This window comes from Mastomys coucha, unplaced genomic scaffold (genome assembly GCF_008632895.1).
Source record: "Mastomys coucha isolate ucsf_1 unplaced genomic scaffold, UCSF_Mcou_1 pScaffold12, whole genome shotgun sequence".
Taxonomy (NCBI): Eukaryota; Metazoa; Chordata; class Mammalia; order Rodentia; family Muridae; genus Mastomys; species Mastomys coucha.
In genome coordinates this window covers 85,343,960-85,364,393 of record NW_022196894.1, presented here as the reverse complement: position 1 = coordinate 85,364,393, position 20,434 = coordinate 85,343,960, and the positions used below count along the sequence as shown (strand labels likewise).

At 40.1% G+C, this 20,434-nt stretch overlaps 1 protein-coding gene across 8 annotated transcripts in view; it reads left to right on the top strand.

The window, feature by feature from the left end:
- Grik1 (glutamate ionotropic receptor kainate type subunit 1) overlaps nucleotides 1-20,434 on the top strand; it is a 402,690-nt gene that overhangs the window by 340,699 nt on the left and 41,557 nt on the right. For 4 of the 8 annotated variants that reach the window (XM_031364332.1, XM_031364331.1, XM_031364338.1 and 1 more), the window contains exons 8-12: nucleotides 481-588; nucleotides 8,539-8,652; nucleotides 10,876-11,079; nucleotides 11,997-12,220; nucleotides 17,954-18,072. In XM_031364332.1, coding sequence (XP_031220192.1) covers nucleotides 481-588; nucleotides 8,539-8,652; nucleotides 10,876-11,079; nucleotides 11,997-12,220; nucleotides 17,954-18,072 — 769 coding nt within the window. Of the gene's footprint in view, nucleotides 1-480; nucleotides 589-2,698; nucleotides 2,744-8,538; nucleotides 8,653-10,875; nucleotides 11,080-11,996; nucleotides 12,221-13,228; nucleotides 13,685-17,953; nucleotides 18,073-20,434 lie in introns of those variants that run through there. The other 4 variants (XM_031364336.1, XM_031364335.1, XM_031364337.1 and 1 more) reach the window with 2 other exon arrangements.

The window sequence follows — 20,434 nt, the reverse complement described above, 5'->3', positions numbered from 1 at the left end:
GCAACCATAAGAAACTAAGATTCCTAAATATTAAGAGGTATAAATACCCTGCAAATTCAGTAACATCCGTTGCATCATTTGCCCATATCTTTTTCACAGAGGAAGAAAGAGGCCCTTCCCTTCGGCAGCAGTTTGATGCGGGTTTAAACTGACCTTGGACAACAGAATGCTATGACCACTTGGACTTTTTTTTTTACTCAATAAACAGATGATTTTATAGCAACTCTTGGCTTCCTGCCCATTTAGACTGCCACCATTGCAGGATGGGCTGTGTTAAACATTAAGGTTGAGACTATAAATGAGAACTAATAAAACAGTGAAGTGCTCAACTTTCAACTCAGTGATCCAAGGCAATGGTTCAGAATTCATGATGCAGCTGGGTAACCAGACACTGGGATGGATCGGAGGCATTACACTGCTTATGGGCTTGGGATCTTGGTAAGTGCTAGGCAATAACACTCCACTCTTAACTGTCCTCAGGCACGGTGGGATGGCTTGACTGGGCGGATCACCTTCAATAAGACGGATGGCTTGAGAAAGGATTTTGACCTGGACATTATCAGTCTCAAAGAGGAAGGAACTGAAAAGGTAACTTCTTGGATGATGAATAAATTAACCAATGCACTCATAAAAGGGCATTGTTCATGCATTTCAATGAAATGGCACAGGCCATTGGAGAATGACAAAGTGACTTTCTAGCACTTCCCTTAACATCCAGCATCCTGGCTCCTTCTCTCCCAACTTGACGGTAGGCACAGATGGGATAGATGGTCGAATTATAATGTGGAATTAACAGCACTAACTAATGTTTATCAGTGCTTGGTCTATAAAACCACTCTGCATTGTTTTCTACATAACCTTAAGCACCAGCATGGTGAGGCCCACCTCATGAAGATTTTACAAAGTTGAGTTTAGATTTGGAACTGTAGAATTTGCAGCTGGTTTATCTATGGCAAGGCACCCAAGGGTTACTCAGAAATTCATTTTAGCTGAACTCTATTTTGAGATTGGCAACAGAGGGATGGAATAAAATAGTATAGAAGAGGAACAAATTAACATGGCATCCTTAATTTAGGACAAATGCTAAAAATTTTAATTTTAATGCTGGATTCTCACTTTAGGATTATTTTAGTTGGAAGTCTCCATTTCAAAGCTTGAAATTTTATTTTAGCTATTACTTAGATTAACACGAATGCAAACTGTTAGGTAATGATAAAGGAATTTTGCTGCTCAATACATTTTTGAGGTCACAATCAGCATTATAATTGGAGAATCTGCCTTCAGGATCTTGAGATTGGGAAGGTCCAAGAAATTACCTGGGCATCAGAACTTCATAGATCAATACATTTTCATAAGACAAGAGACTACCTCACAAAATGTGGTACTTAATATAAAAGAGTACTTTGAAACAGCTAATTTTTTGCTTAATTTCAAATGGTTGTTTTTATTTTTAATGCCAGGTAGCATTTCCTTATATGTTTCATTCTTTCTGTTTACTGGGACACATTTTTCTCCCCGTAACTGCCCTCTTCCTGCATCCCCTATCCCTAAACACCTGTTAATTCAAAAGAAGATCAATTAATGTAGAGGTCAAAGGCGATCACAGGTGTTGATGTTTAAGAGAAACAATCAGTTCACAGCTTTGAGAGTACACATGTATGTGGGTTTCCTACTTCAAAAACTGCTGCTTGCTCTCCTTCTCCCTGCTTCGAATGTCACTCTGCTGGATCCCTCTGCTGGGCTAACAGAGCACAAAACAGCTGCCTGCCTCCATAATTGCATATGGGACTTGAGCCAGAGGGAACAAGAATGTTTATTCTAACCTAAAAACTTATGGTTAGTTAAGAGAGTGGGTCTGCTTCTCTAGGCCCACTCCTTTTTGCCTTTTTGGCTCCTCTGAGTTTGTAGAATGGACAAAGTAAAGCTGCTAAGGAAATGCCTTTCCTTGGCTCAGATGGGTCATAAACTAGATAGAACTACTGTGGTCTCACCACGGCTATTTATATGCATATCAACATTACGCACATTGAATTGCTGTTTTCCCTTCAAAAGCAAAATCAACATAAATGAAAGTATTTTCTATTTGTCTCTTATCTCTTCAACCTTTGCAACACCTTTTTTCTTCAGGTGACTTGGCCTCTGTGTTCCTGAGCTTGCTGGTTGAGTCTTGAAGGCAGTGGGGAAGGCTAACATGTCCCTCGGGATCCAAGGGAAGACATGCCCACACTTCCCATGCCTGCTTCTGGGGGCTCACAGGCGAACCATTACCAAAAGTCCATCCATCCTTTGCACCCAGCCTTCTGCTTTCTGCAAACTCATAATCAGAGATACAATGTCCAGCATGTTTCTCTGTACAGCTTAGGAAGTGTGTGTATGTATGTGTGTGATGAATGACTGACTTAACCATGAATTCTTTTAACAGTTCTCTTACCGCATGGTGAATACCCCCACCGCTGCAGCATACCTGTGAACATTCAGAAGTGCCTTCATTTAATTTATGCTGTGTAAAAGGAGCACGTAACTTCTGTGACACCCAGCCTGCCCTTTTATTTCCTTGTTATACCTATTGTTGGTCTTTATATGAATTAAAATGCAAAATCCCAAACGAGAGGTAGGGACTGTCACGCAGACTATATACGTCACGGCTCCCTGCTGCATTTTAATTAAGTGTGTTTTATTTTTCCCTCTGAAACCCCAGGCCTCTGGTGAAGTGTCTAAGCACTTGTATAAAGTGTGGAAGAAGGTTTGTACCCCGAAAACAACAGCAGGACATTTGGGGCGGGGTGGTTGCCCTGTGCCAGTCCTACCAGGCCAGGGCCTTACCAGCTGCATGCAGATTAGGGGGAGATGCCACAGAAGGGAGGGGGCAGGGAGACAGAGTGTATAGACACATTCAATGGGCTAAATAGTGGTGGGTGGGTAAATATCTAATTCCCCCTATATTAGCTTTTCTACTGGACATGATCAGTGTCTGTGGAGACTGTGAGGTTGTAATAGTGACAAACACAGATGGTGGCCCATTTATAGATCTTCTCAAACCACTAAATATTTCCCCTAAGGGGAATGAAAACAACAGGTTTGATCCGTCAGATGTGTCAGATAGTCTCAGGCCTCTGAAGGCAAGGACACTTTCCTCAATGTCACCCAACTGTGAAGTATGGGCCATTCCCAGAAACTCCCCTTGCTCACGAGCTGTCTCTGCTTTATCAGAGCATACTGTCTTGACATTTATTCTAGAACTACTTTCCAGAGGACAAATCAATGGAAAACTTTTTAGGGAAATGAGATTATCTTATAAATTTTAGCACCCACTATTTCATAGCTTATTGCACAGGATCATGTTGCCAGTGACTATGCATAGATTTACATAAGCAGATGGTTGACACCAGAAAGACTTGCATGAGGAAAGTGTCCCAGTGACAGGCAAATGTCTGTCGCACTGCCGCCAGCCTTTCTCCTCGCTCCCACCTCTCTGTCTCTCTCTTTTTCTTTCTCACTCCACTTAAAACCAGTTGCTAAGATTTCTTTTGGTTGATGGGTGGACTTTAGATTGCTTCAGGCTGTTCAGCTTGAATGGTTTGTCAGGCTCATTTCTGCCTTTCAAATGACTGGCTGAGTCACCAAAATTATAAACAGTTTCTACAAGTGGCCAAAAATTAATTTCATCATTCCCTTAAAAGAACTCAAGAGAGTAGCTCAGAAATATCCTTCTTTTAATATATATTAAATACAGCTGGGCGGTGGTGGCGCACGCCTTTAATCCAATGCTTGGGAGGCAGAGGCAGGTGGATTTCTGAGTTTGAGGCCAGCTTGGTCTACTGAATGAGTTCCAGGACAGCCAGGGCTACACAGAGAGACCCTGTCTTGAAAAACAAAACAAAACAAAAAAAAAACCAAAAAACAAAAAAACAAAAAAACAAAAAACAAAAAAAATATATACATATATAGATAGATAGATGTATATGTATTTAATATCATATATGTGTGTGTATTTAATATATATACTTCTTTTAATATATATATACACACATCTACATACATATGCTGTTTTATTGATGAACCAGAGGGGAACAAGTTTCCTCACTTACCTGCCACTTGGAAAGCAGCTTGTTATTTGAGCTTGATACTCCCAGCATATTATGCAATGCTGAATTAATTCAAACTAAATACTTTAGAGCATAGAGTCCAGGCTCTGAAATTAGCCTCAAGGGAAAGGAGCAGCCATCCAGGCAGCACTACTCTGTAGCATGCACATCCTCATCCTGACGACATAACATCTGGGCCTCACTAATCCATGCCTCTCAATCTCATCCTCTCTGCTAAGCTGTCATTGCTCACATCATCAGCTGAATAGGCTGTGGTTCACCTACGATGCTCAGGAATGAGGCTCTCTCCCAGGGACCCACTCAAACCCAATCTTATACACTTCCCCAAGAAGGTTCTGTCTTTAAGAGTTTGCTCCAGCATGGTCACAGCTCGAACCTCTCCTCGGCACCAGAACTTCATTTAAACCAGCAGATAGCACTCCTGGCATTCATTCCAGGAGAGAGAGGGGGTAATCTTCATCAGATAACCCCAGCCTTGAGCCTAAGGAGGCTAAAGGTACAGGAAACAGAAATCCCATTACTTTATTCCCCATAAATTACTGGTTGTATGCACTCAGCCATTTTAGATTCCATGTTCCTGTGACTCTAGGTTTGGAGAATAGATCCTAATGGCTCTCTCTTAAATGGCCTATTTTGTCACTTTTTAAAAGTCTGAACAATAGTCTCTAGACATTCATTCATAAATACTTCCCAGATACCAAATGGCTACTTCTTCCTGACAATTTGGACAAGGAAAGAAGGCTTTTGCTTCACAGTCTGAAAATTGATGTTCTGCCTCTTGGAGTCACCCCTCCCTGGTTACAGAGCAAGACCATAAAGCCAACATCTGGGCATGTGGTTAACTGCGCAGCTCTGTCCAGCAGGCACGCATCAGCGCATCACAGAGTCCCACCTCATCAGAGACACTGGCTTGCTGACAACATGCCCATTTATTTCAATTAAGAACTAACCAAAGCCGAGGCAGAAGCCTGGCCTTTCCTTGACTTGCCTACTGGCTTTGTTTTCATTCTTATTGTAATGACTTCCGTAGGAAACCTGACAGGAAAATCATCTCCTCTGCCTTGTCCTACAGAGGAAGATCTGTGCTCTCAGGACTTTGAGGGGTATCCGACCACAGGACAGTGGCAATGGTCTCTCTGCACCTTGCTTACCACTCTATTTCTGATGGGAAGACGAAGAGATAGGGGCAAAGCAGGGGGGGAGGGCATTTGTCTGCAGTCTAAAGCCTTACTTTAGAGAAGAATGTTACAACAGCATTCAATAATACCGTTTTTAAAGATGAAAAATATTTAAATGCATATTTAACATTAATGAGAGTAAGAGTTAAAAATACATCCTGCTTGGGGCTGGTGAGATGGCTCAGCGGGTAAGAGCACCGATTGCTCTTCCGAAGGTCATGAGTTCAAATCCCAGCAACCACATGGTGGCTCACAACGACCTGTAATGAGATCTGACGCCCTCTTCTGGTGTGTCTGAAGACAGCTACAGTGTACTTATAATAAATAAATACATACTAAATATTAAAAAAAAAATACATCCTGCTTTAAAAATGCCTAAGATCACAAGCACATTCTCTCATACTTGATATACATTATATGTCAATGTTTCATTGAAATTATGCCCAGGGCCCACCTTACACATAGTCTTCCCACACAATACAACCTAGAGTAGAGCTTTGGATAAGAACAAATGGACCAACATGTTGAATTTTGGTGTGTGTTTCCTAGAAGCCAGAGTTCTGCCTCAAAAAAAGCATTGGAGGATGGAAGGTTGGAAAGAATATGTCCAACTTCCCAAGTGTATGACTCACAGAGGGAAACAGAGGCTCTCTCATCAACATAGTGACTAAACACCACATCACAAGAAGCCCTGAAAGTTCAGAAGGGTTCCCAAGGGTGCTAGCCCAGATCCCATCTTCCTTCTAGTATCCTCTCTGAAAGCAGTTGCTACACCTGGTGCTCTGTTCCCTCCATTTATCTCTTCATTTCCCCAACAAATTAACCCTGATTAGTATGGAGGAGAGGCATAGTTTATACAGATGTGTGAATGCACCATAGTTCTTAGAAATTCCTCAAAGAATGTATATCTCTAAGAAGATACCTGCCAAGCTAACGTTGCTGGGGTTAGGGAGTCAGTCAAAGCAAACAAAGGTAGGTAGGACCTATCATGTACACATAGGTTAAAATTTTTAATTGTTTTTTTTTAAAGGTACTTTTGGGCTAGAGAGATGTCTCAGTGATTTCTGAGCCCTTGCTGGTCTTCTAGAATTCTCCAACCCCCAACACCCACATCAAGATGCTCATGACTGCCTCGCACCCCAGCTTGAAGGGAATCCGACTCCCTCTTCTGGTCCCAGAAGGCACCCTTACCCCCACACTGCATACCTTCATAGAGACACATGGACACACAAATAAAAATGAATGTTTAAAAGTAATTTTAGAAGCACTTTCTTCTCCACTTTACTGGTGATCAAACTGAGGTACGGAAGGCTCCATCCACTGTCCAAGGTCACACAGCCAGTAAACTGCTAAGTCATATATAAGATATAAACAAAAGGATTTAGGTATCAAGCACAGATCTCCCCTAAACATGTAAACTTGTCTACTAGAGTCATACCTGTCCCTGATTTTCATAGTGCATTTCCTTTAAGGTTTCTGAATTTTAAAAAATCACTAGCAGTTCCATATTATTCCCCATGGTGAGCTTAAAGAGACTTCTGTGAAAGTCACTTACATGTCTTGCATGATTATTCTTGCATCTCTTAACATACACAAGCACTTCTGCCTCTGCCATCTCATTTGATCTTTTCAGCATCCCTTCAGTATAGAGAGGAAGCTCGGAACAGTTACAGTCTGTTTAAGGTCACACAGCCACTGCCTGCCTATTTCCATCTGACTTTGAAACACATTCCTTATCCAGAGTCTGGCAGTGAATTAGTACAGGGTTGGGTGGAATAGTTCAGTTTTCAAAGACCTTTCCTGGGTCTTCCCAGAAGCTAAACAAATCAATTTATCAGTTTAGTATCCCTTAGCAGAATTTCTCGAGAACAGAAGAGTCTTGATTTTATTTTTAATTTTAAGATATTTTCATTTGCAAGGTAAGATCTCTAAGGGTGGGACTCAAGCCTAGATATAAATTTAATTACATTGCATATACTGGTTAAAGAATTGGCAACTCAATTTTGTATTAATTCTTTGATGCATATAAAACAATGGGCCTCATTGTAACGTTTTCATACATGTATACAAGTATACTTTGTTCACATCTCCCATTGTCTTGTCTTCCTCTCCCAATGGCTCCTTATCTCTCCCTAAATCATTTCAGATTTAATGTCATAAATATGTGCAAAACTTTGCATGCATCAATATTCAGCACCTCTGTCTTGACTCTGATACATCTACTTAGGTCAGGTGATTCTACACATCTTTTATTTGGGGCATCAGGAATAATCAACATGTATTTAATAAGGCCAACCACATTAGTAGTGACCAGGCCACTGGAGAAATCAAAGACCATCTTTTTTTAAGGGTAATGGAGTCTACTGAATACTGACAATCACTCTGATATATATAGTCAATGAACAATTACAAAAGACATAGGGTTTGGGCAGAGGTGTGCACTGGGTCCTACTGAAATACATAAGAGGGACCCTTTTCTCAGCATCCGTTCCTCAGTGAAGATGGGTCCTGAACTTTGCAAAGCCCTCATCTCTGTTGTTTCTCCCATGTCTTTCCTTTTCTAGTCCCAAGCCCCTCCAACACCCACCCCACCCTTTCCATCCCAGCAATGACACATTTTAAAGGACCTGGTGTTGACTCTTTGGTGGTGTGATGTTTGATGCCAGCAGAATGTAACGAGGGTACAAGTGTTTGTCTGCTGCTGTGTACTGTGTCCTCCAATGCCCACAACTGTACTTGACATATGGAAATAGGTGCTCAACAAACATACTGCAGAGGGAAATTCTCATGATCACTTACTCCGAATATTTACTTTTAGAAAACAGCACTGAGCTTAATAATTAAAAGGAAACATTCCAAGCTTTAATCCCAGCACTTGGGAGGCAGAGGCAGGTAGATGTCTCTGAGTTCAAGGCCAGCCTGGTCTTCAAAGCCAGCTCTGGTCAGGGCTTCACAGAGAACCCCTGTATCAAAATAATAATGATAATAATAATAATGATAGATATTATTATTAATTGATTAATTTAAAAATAAAGTAAAATGCCTCCTGCACCTGCCTTAATTAGCTCAGATTTAAGCTTCTACACCCACATCATTCTATGGTATAACGCTCCTCTATCAAGTAGTCTCCACCGTGAGGCACTTGTGTCCCAAGTTGTAAGCATTGGTCCCATTCCTGGTATAGCGGGCCCTCTGTTTAACCAAAGTGCTGTTGCAAGCAACAGGCAGCCTCTGACGTCTTGTGTTCTGTGCAGATTGGGATCTGGAACTCCAACAGTGGGCTGAACATGACGGATGGCAACAGAGACAGGTCCAACAATATCACGGATTCGCTGGCTAACCGAACACTCATTGTAACCACTATTCTGGTAAGCTGTCAAGCTCTGTCCTTTTATCCACACTCCCACACTAGACCTAAAGGGATCCTTTCGCTGTCTTTTCCAGCCTGGCAGGGATCTCTGCATATGTCTATTTTTTAAACTGGGGAGCTAAAAGCATACATTCGTAAGAACTTAAAGGAATGAAATGTAAGCACTTGGAACCTCTCCTCAGACACTTCATCTTTCTAGAATCCTAGCTCCATTCTTCCCTCGCTCTGCCCATCCAGGGCCACTTTTGTTCTCTACCTGCTGAACGGCTGGTTGGTTTGACTTTAGAAAAAGACCAGGGAAGGGGATTCAGCAGGGGAGGCCAGTGAGGTTATTTTCCATGACCCCTATACTGCCCATCAATGGTTCTGTCCAGGTCTTTCTATAAGTACATTTCCTGCACTGTCTATTGCCCTCCACCTAGGTTCCAGCTTCCCTGGATTGTAGCAACACTCCCACCTCCCCTTTGTCTCTACCCCAGACCTTCCTAGTGCCCAGGTATAACAGGTCCCTGAACACTGCACTGGGTTTCCATTATTCCTTTCATTGGCTCCTCTCCATTGACTCATCCCTCTGGAAAGAACCCTTGCATCAACTGAACCAAAAAACTTGTATCCCATTGCAATCCTCATCTTATGTCCAGCTAGCCAGTGTGCACAAGCCAGCCACTACTCTCTCTCCTCTCCTCTCTTTCTTTCCTCTCCTCTCTCTCTCCTCTCCTCTCTCTCTTCTCCTCTCTCTTCTTCTTCTTCTTCTTCTTCTTCTTCTTCTTCTTCTTCTTCTTCTTCTTCTTCTTCTTCTTCTTCTTCTTCTTCTTCTTCTTCTTCCTCTCTCTCTCTCTCTCTCTCTCTCTCTCTCTCTCTCTCTCCCCCCCATGGGAACTTAAGTAGGCACCATGAACTCTGCACTTTAAGGCACACTTTGCTTCATTTCATTCACTATGTAGCACTCAGCTATTTGTCTTTTAAGTTGCCTTGTTAAACGTATTCATCCAAAGTAAATCTGAGCTTTATTTGCACATTCTTCTGGCCATCACTTTTTCTGCAACCAACTTATGGAAACAGGTTTTTTGGGGGGGGGGGTTGTTTTACTTTGTGTTTTTGACAAAGTTTCATTGTGTAGAACTGGCTGCCCTGGCTGCCCTAGTTAGACCAGGCTGGCCTCGAACTCACAAAGATAAACTTGCTTCTGCCTCCCCATTGCCAGGATTAAGCATACATATGCCACTCTGGGCAATAACTTTCTACTGCATTGGCTTGATCCAACTGTCAGTTTGCTAGAGGAGGAACCAACACACACAGGGCATCTCATCAGTAGAGCAATTATTATAATGGCATAAAACAAAACAAACTCGGGGGAGAATTAGTAAATGTATAGATATGTGGTAAGAAGGTGGCCATTACTCATAAGGTAAGGGTTTATATGTAAGCATCTAGGGAAGCATTATCATATTTGAGGTCCAAGGTGACTTCAAATTAGACTATATGACTGACAAAAGAAGAAGCCTTGGAAAAAGCCAACCAGTATGCAGAGCAAGTACAACTGCAATTGAGATTAAAGTTAAGAATGGGATTGGGAGGACGGGGGGCTGAGATCAGGAGGTAAAGTGAATAAACAAATAAATTAGTGAAAAAAAAAACCTTTAAAGATTTTTTTTTAAAAAACCTCATCAGTGTGAAAAGTTAATATACATGTGAATTAAAAAGAAAAGTCTTGTAAAATGCAAATTACATTTTTCCCAAGGAAGGAGAAAAAACAGAGTATTTAGTATACATGATGTTTGAAAATGAAAAACTTATGTTTTCTGGTCTTCATTTCTCCTTTATAAATAGACAGTGTTAGGCCAAAGCCTAAAGCAAGTGGACTCCTCCTAAAGCTCAGATATGCTCATATCTGAAGGAGGATGTGGGACCCAAGGGTCTTCTGAGATTTTCTATCTTCTCAGATTCAAAATTTGAACATAATTATGTCTCTGTCACACCATTCACTAATCCTCACTCCTACCACAACAGTGAAGGAAAAAGCTGCCATCCAAAAAAGGCAGGAAAGAAAGAAAAATCTCTGACGGCTTTTGTAACTGTTTTTTGTAACAAGTTTAGCAGAAACGGAAATGTAAGCAACTGACTTCAATACTTTCTACTCCTAAGAATCAACTTCAAATATTTCATGTCTTCAGGCACTGACACAACACTTTCCTTTCCATACCTGGTTTGTTTCGCTTAGGAGGAGCCCTACGTGATGTACAGGAAATCCGATAAGCCCCTGTACGGAAATGACAGATTTGAAGGATATTGCCTGGATCTGCTGAAAGAACTGTCAAATATCCTGGGTTTCCTTTATGATGTTAAACTGGTTCCTGACGGCAAATATGGAGCTCAGAATGACAAAGGGGAATGGAATGGGATGGTTAAAGAACTCATCGACCATGTAAGCAAAAAAAAAAAAAAAAAAAAAAAAAAAAAAAAAAAAAACCACACCTGACTGCAAAATGCTCTAAGGGAAGAAGTAAAAGCAGGAAAATATAGTTGATTCTATTTCAGAAGAAAGGGTTTAGGTGTTCCATGTTTTTAGACACACACACACACATTTCTTAAAAGGAAAATAAAATAACCTAAATATGAAGTTTACTGGGTTTGGAAGGTTGGGTGAAAATAAAAGCTGAGGATTAAAATTTGTACATTCACCCTTTATGCCAATGAGTAAGCTTGAGAGGTTCCCAACTAAATCCAGATTCTAGGACCTGGGATTTGGGACTTAGAGGAAAATCTCATCTTGTCACCTTATATTAGACCAAGGTGTTTCTTTGTCCCTTCTCTAATATGTGCTTGGTAAAGACATTATCTGGCAATTTTAGTTTATGAATGACAATCTCCTCTCTCTGTCTCTCTGTCTCTCTGTCTCTCTGTCTCTCTGTCTCTCTCTCTCTCTCTCTCTCTCTCTCCCTTCTTCCCTCCCTCTCTCTCTCTCTCTTTCTCTGTGTATGTGTGTGTGTATGCGTGTTGTTCTCTGTCTCTCTGTCTATCTCTAAGTGTGTTGCTCCGTCTCTCTGTCTGCCTATTGCTGTATGTGTTGCTCTGTCTCTGTCTGTGTGTCTATCTCTCTTGTGTGCATGCTCTCAGTGTATGAGTTCTTCAGGAATGAGTATGTACCTTACAAAGACCCTCACCCCCCAGCCTTCCATACTTTCTGGTTTCTCTTTGATAATAAATACTATAATACAAATAAGTTTAGCTCATGCTAGATGCCTCTTGCATGAAAAGCACTTGTAGTTGAGATTAGGAAGTAGAGATGCTCAGGAGAAGGCTAGTCCCTTGCAGCTGATGACTTGGTGGTTGCTTTGACAGAGAGCTGACCTGGCAGTGGCCCCTCTCACTATCACGTATGTACGGGAGAAAGTCATCGATTTCTCCAAGCCCTTCATGACCCTGGGCATTAGCATCCTTTACAGAAAGCCCAATGGAACCAACCCGGGCGTCTTCTCCTTCCTCAACCCCCTATCTCCAGACATTTGGATGTACGTGCTACTTGCCTGCCTGGGAGTCAGTTGTGTGCTCTTTGTGATTGCAAGGTAAGTCTAAGAACACTGAGTTCATGGCAATGGTCTGGCACACATAGATTTCAAAAATTCACAGTTTAAAGGGGCAATTTTATTTCTGCTCATTGTTCCATTTTCTCAGGGCTTCCATGGAAAGCTGTTGTGTGCACTGAAAGCTAATTATCCATAAAGATGCATTTTTAAAGGAAGAGGACAGTCCTGTATAGTAATTTAACTTTTCCCATGCTTCAGTTCCCATAAGATTACTATTTGTCCCATTTTTCCATGGAATAAAGGAGAGAAAAAAAGCAATGGATCAACTGGGATAGGTGAAATGTTACTTAAATAATAATGAAATTATTTTAAGATATTTCATTCAGGAATAATTGAATAAGCTGTACAGAAAAACAAGGTAGCTGGGAATCACTAGAGCAAATAAAAAAACATGGAAAGAAAGATGCTGAGGCCCTTAAAGCCTGGGAAAACACTTTTAAATTTCTGTGAGATTCTTCTTTAAAATTATTAGAAAGTAAATAAGAAAATTGTGGAAGTAACACTAAAAAATAAATTAAATTGTGGAAATTTAATTGATTGGTTGATTGATTGGTTGAATGATTGATTATTGATTTATTGCTTCTATACTGGATATGGAGTATAGGGCCTTAGGTATGCTTAGCAAGCTCTCTCCCGCTTAGCTACATCCTCAAGCCATTATAAAAGCTTTATGATATTTTAGAAGTGTTTCCATTTAAGCTTTATCTTTCAAGATTAAACTCTGTCCTCTATATGTAACCATTATACTTTATACAAGTCTTCCAGGGCTTTTTATTCTTCTCAGTAGAACACATATCTAAATGCCTTTCATACTGAATTTGAAATCACTATTTTATTTTTCTATTCCTCTTAAAACTTTGATAGCTTTAGATAGAGTATATTTTAAAAATTTACTGTTTTTATGTCATATTTGTGTTTTCAATCTTTTTCACCATTCAACAAAAGTTGGTAAATTTTTCCCCTAATGAAATTTTGTCTTCTCTCCAGGAATTTGTAAGAGAAATATCTCTTTGTGGTAGCTCTTTGCTATTGTCCATTGTCCAGTTTTGATAAAGGCCTGGTAACTTCTCCCCAGCATAATTACAAAGAACGCTTGGGAAAACAACCCAAACAGGACACATGCAGAAGATCGGCAAGGCAGAGTCAAACAGAATAAGTGACCTCAGAGGATGATGTGGCTATTTAAGCTATCAAAGGGACTAACGTCTGAATGTTCTCAACATCTTGTAAAATATGCTATTGCCAAATCTCAAATTTTGTTTTTTAAATAGTGGTCAAAATTCTCTTTACACACACACACACACACACACACACACACACACACACACATACACACAGAGAATTTTCAGTCACATCATAGTCAAGGACCATGTTCAGGATAATTACAAAAAATCCTCGAAAATACTTTTTTAATCCGTTATTGACTTTGGAGATATGTCACAGCTCCCAGGTGATATATTGACCTGGAATAGCTATAAAGTAATGAAGTACCCTCTCATGAGGAATAGGTTACATTGGGTTGACTCATTCCATTTCGCTAGCCCTACAATGAAAAAGACAGAGGGCAATAAAAATGTGAGTTCTCATATCATGAGTCCAGGGTTTCTTCAAACATTAGTGCTCATAAATGAATCACATAAGGTCATGTTAATGAAAAAGTCCATTACTTACTCTAGCATAGTTGGCCAAAGCTACCAGGAGGAAACCAATATGTGAGCATAGTTCAGAAGCCCACACAAGGACACAGACTATTGCACTGCCTCTCAACTGTGACTTTAGCTACCCTTATGTCAGAAAGTGTAACACTCAGAATATCTCCACACTTTGTCCATTTCCTTACAAGCTCTTGGTCACACACTGTCTGCATTTCAGACTCAACGCCATATCATCTACACCTTTTAGTCTATCCTAATCCTATACTGAAGGACCACTAAGGGTCATGCTCAGAATCAAACCCCATCCAGTTCGGCAGGTGCTGAGTCCCTTTCCTTCCCATCATCATAGTCTGAGACCATGAAGTAGGTCTCTCTGCACCAATAAGATGAGATGCAACACAATTCTAGTTGCCATCCCAGTGGTTTGCCCTCAAATTTGGTAACATAGACATGAAAACCAGTTAATCTTTTGTTTTTTTGTTTGTTTGTTTGTTTTCGAGACAGAGTTTCTCTGTGTATCCCTGGCTGTTCTGGAACTCACTCTTTAGACCAGGCTGGCCTCAAACTCAGAAATCCGTCTGTCTCAGCCTCCCAAGTGCTGGGATTAAAGGTGTATGCTACCAGTTAATCTTATAATCATTTCTTGATCTAAAGAAGCTTTGGGATTTGTGTTGTGAAGTATATCCTTTTATGTTTCCCTAAAGTGAAAAAACACAGCCCAGTCCAGCATTTAAGTGAACACCCTCACTAAATATATCCCTAAAAGTCATTTGCTGAACTGAATAAAATCTATAAAGTTTTAAAACATCAATGGAATAAGATAAGGAAAACCACAGACAATGACAGTAAAGGGTGACTGCTGAGAAATGTGTATGTTAATGTTTTGACTTGGCAGTTGACTCTAAAAATATTTAACTCCATTGAATTGGGTTCATGGCAAGCATAAGGCTGAACTGGGCCAAACTTCCACGTACAGGGCTTGCTTACCTTGGTGACTCACATTTGTCTTCCTAAAATGAAGCTTTTAAAGTTGGCATCTAGCAAAAAGTAAAATCTAGGGAAAAGAATGATCCCTTGAAAGCAGATTCTAAGGTTACAAAACCAATAGTGGATGACAATTTCAAACAGACCTTTCCCCATTGAAATTGATTTGTCTTCAAAGAAACCTTTATCTATCAACAATGAGAACTAAATAGTCCCCCTTAATTAGAAAACTTCACAGTGAGGAATATTTTGCAACTTTTCATTTAATGTAAACTTTGCATTATCTAAACCAAAACCTAAAGTAACAGATTCACATGTATAAATCCTCTAGAATCATTATGATGTATTTTGTTACAATGTTTTCTTTTGAAATAAGGAAGATCTTTCTATGCAACCCAGGCTGTTCTTTAACTTCTTGTAGAGACAGACTAGCCCCAAATCTGAAGCAATCCTTTTGTCTGGGCATCCCAAATGCTGGAATTATGGGCAGTTCCACCATGCACAAGAAAAATTACCATCATCTATACAAGTTTTCACATAGATTCTAAACACTTGTCCTTTCTCATGCTCCAGGCAATCAGTACTGACTGATTGAGGGTCATCTGGGATAGCAACTTTAGATCACCACTCCTGCAGACCATGTACTGGTCTTTCCTTAGACCTCCTGGTGCTGACTTGCTGCATTGTGTCATTGTGGCTCTGTTAAGCAGGCTCAAAGGGAAATATCTGCACCTATACAACAAGTATGTGTTTCTATGATGTAAAAAGCCAGTGTCTTACAGCATAGCCTACCATTGTTTAATATTTCTCAGTTCACATGCTTCCCAGGTCATTCCGAATCCTGGAGACAAAGAACTGGCAACCTCCTGAAGAGCTAAGACGAGTGCTGACATTTAAGACTGTTTCCCTCTGCTCTACAGAAAAGCCAGTTAATTGCTCACAAGTGTTAAAGTGTTAGACTTGGAGGGGAACTAAAAGCAGCATGCCAAGGACACATGCTCACAGATCAGTGTATATTTAATGAATAAACAACAGGCTATCAGGGGCTGGTAGTTTCCAGGCTTTATGGTCTACTTGAAAAGCCTCTATTCTTGAATGCGTAATCCTCCTAATTTATTGCAATTAATATTTTAAAGTTATTGTACCAGGGATGATGATATTATTTAAGTAACAGCATCTTTACTCTGCGTGTTGTTTCAATTATTAGGTTCATTAATACCGGTATTCGTTCTTTCAACTCAGCAAACTACTACAGTTATGAGAGTGTATAAATTCAAAACTTAATTATACTGTTGCAACAGTAATTAAAATGTATTGGCATGGCACCGTCAATTAAAGCTATGTTCATAAGCTCACAGCAACGTGTGTGGTGTACCCTGCAGCTTGAGAGAAGCCACAGGAAAGATTTGGATGATAGTATGGGGCGATAAATGACCAGGCTGCTATCCTAATGCCCTTAAGACTGCATGAGAAGACACTGCACACTTTGCAGAAGGTTTCCAGGGCTTTAGAGAACATTTTTCATTAAGAGAAACTATCTTCCCAGTTCCTTGTACATGATTCACAGCATGTCCAGCTTTTCACTGTAGATAATATATTCACCTTAAGCCCAGTTCTCCCTGATGCATCTGCAACCTGCTATTGTTTATTGCTAAAGCCTTATGGCTTAGAGAGCATCCATATGTTCTCATCGATGTTATGGTATTTTAACAATGCTCTAATAATCCTTTTTGCCTTAAAAAGACCCAGCAGCAAATGGCAAAGCTTCCAGTGCTATGAATTATTGCATTTTAAATTATTACAGATTACTTTGATGAACATCTGGCAATGTTTTAATACAACACACATGCACACACACACACACACACACACACACACACACACACACACCTTACTGTGGTAGCCCCCTAAAATGCCCCTACAGCTGGTGCCTCCTCTGGATAACAATAGTCAGACTAATTCTTAGAAAAATAGAAAGGACTAAAACTGTAATCAGTTCCACCAAACTATTATTTTAAAAGTTACTTCTAAATATCTAGATTTCCCCAATTTATAAAGAGGTAAACTGAGGGCAAAGAAATCAAATCAAATTCTTGGTGTATATTTTCCTCAATGATTCACTGTATTTCCAAAAACTTATTATCCAAGGCCACTTGCAAGTAGAGTGATAACAATGTCATATAAAACATTTCACACCTAACCAGAGTTGGTGATTACAAGACTGCAGGGCATAATTTAGAAAATAATTCAATTAAAAACAAATCAAAAGGAAAACATGAGCTTCCAGTTTCCTACTCTAAGCCTTGGAGTTAATGCTAATATACTATATATACATGTATATACATATATACATATATATGCATATATATTATATGTGTGTATAGGTGTGTACACACACACACACACACACACATACACACATATGCCTGGACTATGATTCTTCCAAATTTAAACTTTGTCTTTCCATTAAAGGATTAAGGCTTATATTTCTATATAGTGTCTATATAGTGTCTTTGAAACAAGAGATATGCGGCCCCCAAATACAGCCCATTTTGTTCACATTTGGCTTTGATTTTGGTTTTATTATTCCCGGATCATTGGTGAAGTACTAGAATCTGTATACATGTCTGTCCATGGAACCATAAGTGTCTCAGAAGAACAAGTGACCCTCACAGCGTCTAGCAACGTAATAACTCAACTGTGAAATCCCTATGCATCCCATGCTGCTCTTGTTGCCCCCTGCCGGGGTCAAATCTTGAGATGAGAAATTCTATCTTTATGATTATCCAGTTGCTCAGTAAAATGGAAATGAATGAAAACACAGGAGAATTCAATAGACACAGGTCTAAGAAATGTGATCCTACCTGCCAATGGGTTTGGTCCAGAAGGGGAAAGCTGGTAGTGAATACTCACCAACTTTTGCTTTTAGTCCCCCAGAGCTGGAAGTGCCTGCACAAGGTCTTCTCTCCTATTGTTCCTACTCAGTTGTTGGGTTTCTACATTGCTCGGCGGGTTTTACTCTGCTCTGTGTATGTATCTGATATTTACAAACTGTTTCTGTTAACTATCACAGGTTCACACCCTACGAGTGGTATAACCCCCACCCGTGCAACCCTGACTCAGATGTGGTGGAAAACAATTTCACTTTGCTAAATAGTTTCTGGTTTGGAGTTGGAGCTCTCATGCAGCAAGGTACACAGGTTGCCCATTTTATCACTTGCATCCCATAGTCTGCTGACAGGCTTTCATGCTGGTAAACTCCCCCATGAAGCTAGATGGTAGGAAGAAACACCCAGGGATATAAAATCATAGGAAGCTCTCAGGACAAACACAGAAGTAGAATCTAAACGGACTTCCTTGCTATGTATCTAAAAAGAGCACTTCTTTCAAATTTTCCTGCAAGTGGTGAAGAATAAGAAGCCTGTATTTGTTATTTTCTCACTGACGTAATCAACTAACTGAAGAGATGCAGTTTAGGGAGTAAGGGTTTGTAGTGACGTAGAATTAAAAATGCAGTCCGATCAAGTGTGGAATAGGAGACTGGGGCAAGTGGCACATTGTTATCTTCAGGCAGCAAATAGAACACTGAATGCTGTGCCCCTGGCTTTTGTATTCCTTTAGTATTAGTATTAGCATTAATATTAGTATTATCTGCAGCCTCAGCCTATACAGTGGTGCTGCTTACACTCAGGTTCTACCCTCCTCAAACAACCCTTTCTGGAAACTTCTTCAAAAATATGTCAAGTTATGTGTCTCCTAGGTGACTCTAAGTCTTGTCAAGTTATCAGTGTAGCTTATCCATCACAAATCCTTACACATTTGTTGAATGAATGCATTTCCAAGGATAGACATATCAACCTTTTCCTTCTCGGCCATAACTTCACAAGTCAAAGGTTTAAATGGAATAGGATTTAAATCTTTGGAAGTTTGAATTCACTTGGATTCCTCCAGGTGCTAACAAGAATTGCCACTCAGACAAACCCTCCTGAAATTCAGCTTAGGTGTCCAATAAAGTTTCAAAATCTCCTACAAGCTGGTAACCATAACAACAGTAAACTCTAAGGGGTTGGAGACATAAAACTGAAACAAAGAAATGTAATCTAGTTTACCTTGTGCTATGATTTCAGAGGTTTTGGTTTTTGACATGGAGGAGGGAGAAGTGGTTTTAACCTTTGGAAGAAATCCATCTTGTTTTTTGGATTTTTCTTCAGCTTTGATTTCAAGCATATGGCCTACCAAATATTTCCAAGATTAAATGCATTCATTTAAGACAATCATAAGTCACAGATGCTGTTGTGTTTGGAATATCTTTTCATTTGACAATAAGTTGCAAAATCAATTGGCAAAATAAAAGCCAACTGGGATATACATTTACCACGATTGTGATTTGAAAGCCAAGCTGAGGGTTTCACTAGGATGTTATAATATCATTTGAAATGCTTACAGCATGTGACTCCAATAGAGAGAGGGAAGGGAGAGAGACAGAGAGAGAATACAAATATATGTGTCGGTCTTTGTTATAAAAATACTACATAATTTAAGAAATGAATACTTTTTTTATAATTATACATAGTGGTGTGGGGAATCATTAAATGGGTGTAGACACAACCAGATTTAGTAGAAATCACTTGCATGAATTTAAAGCATAGGACAGAGTTATGGATCCTGTAAGACACCCTGTTAGAAGCTGTGCCTTACTTTTCCAGGCACATTTAATTACATTTAATTCTTCAGGGTACTTATCACATGAGCAGTTACTCTCAGAATTACGGAGGCCTCCTCCAATCCGTACAACTTGCCTCCTCCAGCAATTGAATAAAAACAAATTTTATTCAGGTTTTACTGAGCATGCTGCAGGCCCACGCAGTTTTATACCTAATGTCACAAGCCTAATGTTGAGCTTTGGAACCTCATTCACACATTTTTGGAGTTTACCAGCATCCACAGCAAACTGTGGGATGCAGTGTCTGTTAGTTACCACTACCTTGGATACATGGCAGTCAGCCCCAGCCAGACTCTGCTTATATGGAAGAAGTTGACTAACATTTGTCAGGTTTAACAAGCATTTCCAAGTACAGCATTTATGACTGTCAGTCATCTGCCCTTGGTACACGGCGTTGGACCAGGTAGACACCCTCTGTCATGCTCTCCCCTGTGTGCAGGAGCCTGTCGTTATATTAAATTGGAAACCCCTTGATTGCATTTCTGTTTTAATGTGATGATCAGACTTTCTCTTTTCTACAGAGCCTGAGCAAAGTCTGGATCAGGATTGGCTGTCATGTCTGCCATAAAAGGCACTAAAGAGACTCCAGCAAGTATTGTCTGATCCTCAGTATTTCCAGCGGTGTTTAACTCTACACTATTCTGTTCCCATGACATCATCCTCTAGGATACTTAACATGCACAAATCATCTTCTTTTGAAGAAGGCCACTTTGAAGCACCTCAGATAACATTAAGAATTAATTAATTAGAGGCAGGTGGATTTCTGAGTTCGAGGCCAGCCTGGTCTACAGAGTGAGTTCCAGGACAGCCAGGGCTATACAGAGAAAACCT